Genomic DNA, 8675 nt, shown 5'->3' on the forward strand with positions numbered 1-8675 from the left:
GTCGAATCACACACATGGGGACATCATTTTGTTAGATATTGAAATTCTATCTCACTTTTCTGGCTAGTAATAATAAGGAAAAAGCACTATTTTGGCACTAGTATTGGTGTCTGATAACATCCAATAATAATGAGCAATTTTAATTGGGAAACAATCGATTTAGAATTAGTGAATTAAGAATGATTTTCCATAAATAAATCCAAAGACTGTCATAGAAATTGAAAGACCAAATGGAATTTTCTTTGAAGAGAAATGAAGAACAGGGTTAAATTAAAGAGAAATAAAGAACAGGATTCATTCGAGGCCACCGTACATTTGTACATTCCAGGCGTATTCTTACCCAATTGTCTTTGTTATCTCCAAAAATGATGGGATAAAGTTGTGTTGAGTGGACGATCTTTTGTTACATTTTGTGCATGTATGTGTTGATTCGTGACTATCTCGGCGAGATTCTTTGCTTCTCAAACAACAATAGATGCATAAAATGTAACAGTTGTTTGGAAGCTAAAAGAAAAGTGTTTTTCGGAGACGAGTAAATGTAAAATAATAAATGAATATTGATTTTGTTGTAACAGGAACAAATGGCATATTTCAAAAGGATTTTTCTGTGTTTTATTGGAATTACACAAATCGAATTATATTATGATGCAACGGAATTGGGGAACGAGAACAAAAATGTTAAATATTTTATACAAATAAAGAAAATAATATGAAAAATTTTGCAGTTTCCATACAATTTTGCCTTTTCTAAAATGGATTTTGGATCAAGTGTCGATTATATTGGCTAAATCGACTGAATTCGGCTTTGAAATAAACTTAAGGTGGTATTTCCTAGGCGACCGATCATGTGATTTCAATAGTAATTGCAATTCATTCGAAAAATTCAGAATAAAAGGATAGGAGAAAAATGAAGTTGGCAGCTGACTCAGCTGAGTTGAGTGAATAAATTGAGGCCAGAATCACCTAAATACTTGAAACACAGTCTAGTAGAGACTTTAAGAAATAGATAATCTTCTTGAATGGGGCATTTTCACGAATTATTGTTTGACAGTAAAATGCAGACGCTGCAGAAGGAAATGAATAAAATGAAAATGAAATCAAACATTCCGAAGAAAAACTTATTCAAAGTAACACAAAAAACGCTTAGAATAATCTGACATTTGAAGAAAAATATCTAGAACAGACTCATTGAACAGCCAAAAACGCAAACAAAACAAAACAAAAACTAACAAAAAATGGAAAGTACAGTGCCCAGTATGTTGAATATTGCTGCTGCCGAAGGAGGTGCCCGGCTGTTATACCTCGATGCAAATTTGGCTGACGTAAATTTCGTGTTTGAAGGTGAATCTCAAAAAGTGCCCGCAAATAAATCGATTTTGGCTGTGCTGAGCCCAGTTTTCCGTGCCATGTTTTACGGTGCAATCAAAGAAAAAGGCGACGTTAAAATTGTGGACACAAATGGCAAAACGTTCAAGGCATTTCTACAATTCTTTTATTTGAAAAACGTAACTGTGCCGATGGAAAGTATTGAAGATGTAATCCGATTGGCCGATTATTACGATATAAAGAATCATGTTAGCGAATGTGCTATGCTTCTCGTGAATAACCTTTCGTTGGACGATATTTGTTGGGGCTATCAATTGGCTTATTTTCTTCACAACGATAAGCTAAAAGAATATTGTGTAAAAGTTATCAGTGCATTTCCATTGGATATTTTCAAATCCAATTCATTTCATCAATGCAATCCAGTCATCTTGCAACAAATTTTGCAATTGGATTCTTTAAATTGCAACGAATCGGATGTGTTTGATGCATGTTTATCATGGGCCAAAAACTATTGCAATCAAAACGGAATGGATGATAGCAACGCGCAAAATTTGAAATCAGCATTGGGTGAATGTTTTGAATTGATACGATTTGGTGCGATGAAGGTGGACGAATTCACAGTACATGCAAAGCTGTACACGGGAATGTTTTCGGACGGTGAATTGGCTGATCTTCTATTCACGACGACAACCAAAGATCATGTATCAAATAGATTTAAGCGCGAGTCACGATCGAAACCGGCCTTCAAATGGCATTTAAATGACCAAATGATTTGTAAATTAGAAAATACGATGAGTGCTAAAAGTAATTGGCTCAATAACAATGACTACACGTATTTTTCAACGAATTGTCCAGTGCTTTTGGGTGAAGTCTATTTTCATCGCTTACAGCGACAGAGCAATGGCAGTAATGAACCACCACGCGTCACAATGAACATAAAAATTGTCGAACACAGCGATATATCTTTTGAATTAAGTGTTGGAAAAACCACTCTTTTTAATGGTCCAATAAGTTATGTCAAAGCAACTGAATCGAAAATTTTGTTGAACCCACCTCTATTGATTAGTCCACGGAAAATGTACCAAATTACTTATGACGGATCGTTTAGCGAGTATTATTATTATGAGTCAGAAAATTCGGAAATAAACGTAAACGAAAATTTTACCGTTAAATTTCACACTCCAAACATGGCATATGGTGAAAAAATGGGCTTAGTTTCACGTTTGTATTTCAGTCATTTATAAAATAAGATGAATGTACCAAACTATGAATTAAAATTTTGAAATAAATTAAAAATATTTTTCAACCACAACCATTTGTAACTAATGTAAGAACAAAAAAGCCAAAAAAAAAAACGTTCAATTTTCTTTTGATAACATGATTGCAGGCCATTAACTTTCATTCTTATGAAATAATTATAAGTGAATTTGGAATTTCCTTTTTTTTCATTCAAGCAAAATAAGTTTTAGAAAAACTCTCTTTTATAAGATAAACATTTACGTTTTTATTTAACAATAACGTATATTAATTAGATCAAGGTTTATTTTTACGTCTCCAGCAATTGTCATAAGTTAATGTTCTTTTCAAATTTCAACATAAAAATAAAAATAAAAATAAAACAAATTTTCGATAAAATTCAAATTGAGAACCATCTTCTTCACCATTTTCTTTCTCCTCACAGGGTTCGCGACTTGATACAATACATATATATCAACAATTTTTAACAGATATATTCAAATGAAGTCATCAGAACAGTTTATAGCATTTAAAAGGCAAAAATGACATCAAGCTTATGCTTAAAAAACTATTACACTGAGCCGCCGAAAAATTGAATTCATTTACTTACCAAAATATTCGTGATTGAGCAAAGGTCTGAAAATATCTGTATTCAATGGGGTTCTTTATACTTTGAACTCTAACCAATCCATCGACATTTAGAGCTACGAGTTCGAACATTGATTTCTATTTCATGTTAATTCTCTCAGGCAGAATGTCCGCTTATTTCGAACCAAATTCAGTCATTTGTTTATATGATTGAGACGCAGAGATTTTTTATGTATTTTTAAAGTGCGTGCAAAGGCAAATTTCAAACGAAACGATTGAATATACAAAGCATGACGATAGTGCTCATTGCTCTTTGCTCAGTGTTCATTTCAATGGACATACGAAGGCGGTTTGTGAAATTTCTTTCTTTTTCTCTTTGATTTTGTACATCCTGATGTCATCGGAGAAGCATATTCATTGAATCGTTGCTCGCACGCATTGAGAGTCTCAAATTGAATGTGGTGTAATGAAAAAAACAGCGAATGACTTTCAGTTGAGATTGTGCCATTGAAGATGGATGAGCTGTTTTGAATGAAGTATTACGATTTTTAATCAAGAGTTAGATTTTGAAGATAAATATCCTACGAATATTAAAAAGAGAGATTAATAACCAAAAAATATATTTTTCTGCTCTGAAGTTTTTTGTTGTTGATAAAAACGAGTGTTTTTCTTCACACAAAGAGTCTTTTAATAAAGAAACGAATTAAATAAAGTTATTTTTCCTAGCATTGAGTGAAATATCTGAAGAACTGAAATATTCATTTGAAAAAAAATGGAAGAGATTGAAAATGTTCTAAAGAATGATGGTGCTTCTAAAGCCAGTGCCAGACTTTACCTTAACGAAGAATTTGCGGATGTGAATTTCTTATTCGAAATTGATGAAGAAATTCAAAAAGTGCCTGCGAACAAAATTGTCTTAGCCGTATTGAGTCCAGTTTTCAATGCGATGTTCTTCGGTCCGAATAAAGAGACAGGCGATGTGAAAATCGTTGACGCAACCATTGACACGTTCAAAGAATTTCTGCAATTTTTCTATTTGAACAACGTAACAATCGCGATGGAAAATATTGAAGGTGTGGTTCGATTGGCTGACAAGTATGATGTGCTTGAACATGTGAATGCATCTGCGGTGCTGCTCGAGAATGAACTTACCTTGGAAAATATGTGCTGGGGCTATCAACTGGCGTTAATGCTCGATAATGAAACGCTGAAACAGTTCTGTGAAAAGCACATCAGTGCATACCCGGATGATATCTTTAAATCGGCCACATTTCAACGCTGCGATCAAATCGTTCTGAAACATATTCTACTACTGAATTCAATGGCCTGTAGAGAATTTGAGGTGCTTGATGCCTGTTTGGTATGGGCCAAATACTCGTGCAATCTGAACAACGTCGATGAAAACAATCCGCTAAATTTGAAAGCACAACTTGGCGAATGTTTCAGCTTGATTCGATTTGGGGCAATGAAATCCGAAGAATTTGCAACACATTCTATATTACACAGAGAAATGTTCACAGCAGAGGAATTGGCGGACATTTTGTATGCAACAACAGTTAAAAAATTTAAATCAAGCAAATTCGTTCAAGAGCCACGGTCTATACTTATGTTTCAAGCAGATCTGCACATTTTTCGGTTGATTATCCAGTTTTGCTCGGCAAAATTCATTTTCAGCGCCTTCACAAGATAAAAGATGGTCCAAGATCACAAATATGTGTATATTTGAAAATAAACATTGCCGAAAAGAATGAAATCTCGAAACGAATCATCTGTAGAAATGATCACAATTACAACAAGGAGAATCCGTCATGTTTGGAGCTACAGCGACCAATTTTAATCAATCCTGATAAAACGTACGAAATCTCATGGGAAGTAGTAAACGGATTCGGATTCGGACAAAACAATAGTTCGGACTACTACTATTATTATTCTTCGAATGAAAATTTCACATTAACTGGAGGAATTACTGTGAAGATGAAAAATCAATATCCTTATTGTAATACGGGCCTTATATCTCGTTTGTGCTTCAATCGACTATGAGAGATGCATTTTTGAGAGAAGCATTGAAATGTCAACTGAATGAAAGAAACTTCTAAAATTTTTAAGTAAATCTAAGAAAAAATACTTTTTGAAAGTCAACAAACGTTTTATTTTTCATTTAAAGAAACGATCAAGTTTTCGATTTTAATTAACCATTACAATAATTGACTATTCTTTCAATTTTACAACGATTAAGTTTACAAACGATTAAGTCAAACGATTATGAATCAATGAATAGACACTTTAAGCATTTTGATGGGCCAATAAATGAAGTGGATGAAAAATACAATTCAATAAAATAATCTCATTGTTCATGAATATGAGTTTTTTTTTTATTTACGCTATGTCATTCTTTGTAAATGTCATTCATTAACGCTAAAAACCACCCAAAATATGATTCTAATTTTGGGAAAAATTTAAATTTTGAAACAGTTTCGTGAGATTTGGAAAATGAACGGTTGAAAAAATTGTTTGTAAGTATTTGTTTATAACACAAAAGTCAATCTTGTATTTGAATCGATTGCTGTAAGTATAACGTTTTAGACTTTCGCTTATTACGACGTTGGAAATTTTATAGATTTCCTGTGAGGAATCACTCAACAAATTAAGAATTGCGTTTTAACACTTTTAGAGGTTATTCAATGAAGCTTATCACTAAAAACATATGTTTAATACATCACACCGAGTATTCTAAAACAACACTTTTTCGGACGCCCAAAATCGTTCACCGAGAAATGGAAAACTGATTCAAACTGCTTGGCAGTTTATTGAAACTGAAAACTGTTGCGTGGGTTTTTCGACGTGATAGTTTCTTAGTATAAAAGCGATATGTAATTTCATCAAAACAAAATGTAATTTCATCTGTCTGTCCAAAAACCAAATTTTATTTAACGAAACATTTTTTTTAAATACCTACGCGCTGATTTTGCTTTATTCAAAAAGGCGACAATGCTGGTTTTTAACTACAACATTTCATGTTTCTTTGGCTCAATACACACCACTTTGTGTTTGTTAAGTGTTAGTTGGTTTTGTTGAAAAAAAAAATTTCGGGTACAAAACAACTGATATCAAATAAAAAAAAACTCCTTTCGAAGTAATTCCTCGTGACGAAAGCGAACATAAAACAGCTGATATCAATTTTAAAAAATCATTTCGGAGCAATTTAGATTTGCTTTTTTTGCATTCTTCCAACTAATTTCAGAATCGCACCGTAATGATTTTTTAAAATTGATATCAGCTGTTTTATGTTCGCTTTCGTCACGAGGAATTACTTCGAAAGAAGTTTTTTTTATTTTATATGAAACAGAACGAAAAGCGGTCAGTTTGGATTAAAAATATTTTCATTTTTTACGACTTTTTCCCGTTGAAAGTGAACAAGAGTCACTTCAAATCTGATCATTAATTTGATTCATTTTTATTATTTACTGCGTTCAATCTATTTACATTCTGTCAAAACAAGAACTTCGCATTTTCATGTAAAAACGGTTTCAATTGCAAATCTTTGGAGAACGAACTATGACGGGGGATATTGCGTTATTTTGATACAATCCATTACAAAAGAAATTTTATTTTATCTAGTAGTCAACAAAATGCAGACTTTTTGCCACATTCAAACCAACTAAACCACAGGAGTATGCATTCGTATATGTATTCATGTTTGAAAGTTGATGAAACAAAAAGCGAAAAAAATATCAGCACAAAAATAAAATGTTTTTATTTATTACAATTTTTCCCTCGAAAATGAACAAGAGTCACTTCAAACCTGATCGAAATTTTGATTTTTTTTCTCTATGACTTACTGCGTTTAATCTATATTTACATTCTGTCAAAAAAAAAGTGCTTGGCATTTTCATGCAGATCGTTTGCGGCTTAGGTTTCGAGTAAAGTATTCTTTCACTGGATTGGCACTACCTTAACTAACATCCAATTTGAATGTGATACCTCAACTGCATTGATTCGTTGAACTGTGCAATTTTCATTTGATTTAAGCACAAAAACTAACATCACCAATGGTTTCTTGTTGCGTATCACTCACAAATATCGCATCCAAATTTAGCATGGATATTTGTTAGGGTTGCACAAATCCAAGAAAAAAAAATTCTACTCAATATCTATACCGTTAGTAATTTAAAACACATAAAACTTGAGGTGCTTTTTCTGACACAATGTCAAAACCGAAAGTACAACAAAGCAGCAATATTGATGTGGTTAAAGTTTGACAAAAATGTACTGAAATTAATATTCTAAATGACAATCGAATACGGAACTCAAAGGACTACATAGGATTTTTCAATTGATTTTACTAATGTCCGTTGTGCCTTTCCTCTTCAATCCCCTTAAGATAGTCAGCAACCTTCTTGTATTCTGGAAAAAATAATCAATAAAATTTGAATGACATTTTTTCCAATGAGAATTGTTCAACATTACTTTCATTTCGTGAGATACGAGCAGCAGCTATTTGATACGGTGTCTGAATAGAAAAGTCTTCAACAGTAACACTGGCTCCATCGTTCACAAGGAGTTGAGCGATCTGTAAGTTACCTGGAGGATATTTACGACCAATAATAAAGAATAGATTAATTGCTCATCAAAAATAAATATTTATTCTACCATTCCTTGCAGCATAATGAAGAGGTGTCCACTTGAAACAGTCTATAGGATCAACTTGAGCTTTTTTCGTGATTAGCAATTCGACAGCCTCCATGTGATCTGAAAAATAACATCGATCAATGTTAATCAAGTCTTTCTCTCATTAAGTGAAAATATTAAAAATTACCATCCTCAGCAGCTAAATGAAGAGGTGTCTGATTATTGTGATCTTCACAATTAATATAGGCTCCGTTTGTGATGAGCATATCAATGATATCCTTGTGACCTGAAAAATAACACCGACCAATGAAAAAAATCAAACAAATTTCCTAAAGGAAAATAAATAGACAACATTACCCTTAACAGCAGCATAATGGAGAGGTGTCCGATTTAAATAGTCTTTAACATAAACTTTGGCTTCTTTCATGATAAGCTTCTCAGCAACATTCTTGTGTCCTGAAATATTAGGCCAGTCAATGAATTAGATCCAAGCGCTTTCTTATTTAGTGAGCAAAAATATTCCAAATTACCATTGTCAGCAGCTAAATGAAGAGGTGTCTGATGAATGTAATCTTCCGAATTAATATTGGCTCCTTTCGTGATGAGAAATTCAACGACATTCGCGTGACCTGAAAAAGAACATCGATCAATGAACAAAATCCAAACAATTTCTTGTTTTGTGAAAATAAATGTGCAACATTACCATTCTCAGCAGCATAATGAAGAGCTGTCCGCTTATGGGCATCTTTGATATCAACTTCGGCTCCTTTCATGATGAGCTTCTCAGCAACATCCTTCTGTCCTGAAAAGTTAGTCCAGTCAATGAATTAAATCCAAGCGCTATCTTATTTAGTGATCAAAAATATTCCAAATTACCATTCATAGCAGCCAAATGA

The 8675-nt window shown here is 33.0% G+C and overlaps 3 protein-coding genes across 3 annotated transcripts in view; 2 read left to right on the forward strand and 1 right to left on the reverse strand.

Annotated features, from left to right (window-relative positions):
* Window positions 1-1235: 1235 nt before the first annotated feature.
* Window positions 1236-2570, forward strand: LOC129570528 (BTB/POZ domain-containing protein 2-like). Its single transcript, XM_055450178.1, has one exon. The coding sequence runs from the start codon at window positions 1236-1238 to the stop codon at window positions 2568-2570; it is 1335 nt and encodes a 444-aa protein (XP_055306153.1).
* A 1352-nt stretch (window positions 2571-3922) lies between these two features.
* On the forward strand, window positions 3923-5190 carry LOC129570529 (BTB/POZ domain-containing protein 3-like). Its single transcript, XM_055450179.1, has 2 exons — window positions 3923-4746; window positions 4926-5190. Exons 1-2 carry the CDS (start codon window positions 3923-3925, stop codon window positions 5188-5190), a joined length of 1089 nt encoding a protein of 362 aa, XP_055306154.1.
* Window positions 5191-7492: 2302 nt separating this feature from the next.
* Window positions 7493-8675, reverse strand: part of LOC129570530 (ankyrin repeat, PH and SEC7 domain containing protein secG-like) — a 4068-nt gene continuing 2885 nt past the window's right edge. Inside the window, exons 7-12 of the mRNA XM_055450180.1 lie at window positions 8483-8581; window positions 8310-8408; window positions 8137-8235; window positions 7967-8065; window positions 7618-7731; window positions 7493-7554 (exon numbers count right to left, since the gene is read on the reverse strand). Coding sequence (XP_055306155.1) covers window positions 7493-7554; window positions 7618-7731; window positions 7967-8065; window positions 8137-8235; window positions 8310-8408; window positions 8483-8581 — 572 coding nt within the window. The remainder of the gene's footprint in view (window positions 7555-7617; window positions 7732-7966; window positions 8066-8136; window positions 8236-8309; window positions 8409-8482; window positions 8582-8675) is intronic.

Source organism: Sitodiplosis mosellana, unplaced genomic scaffold, assembly GCF_009176505.1.
Source record: "Sitodiplosis mosellana isolate CC-2019 unplaced genomic scaffold, AAFC_SMos_1.0 Smas_scaffold_61, whole genome shotgun sequence".
In the NCBI taxonomy this organism is placed as follows: domain Eukaryota; kingdom Metazoa; phylum Arthropoda; class Insecta; order Diptera; family Cecidomyiidae; genus Sitodiplosis; species Sitodiplosis mosellana.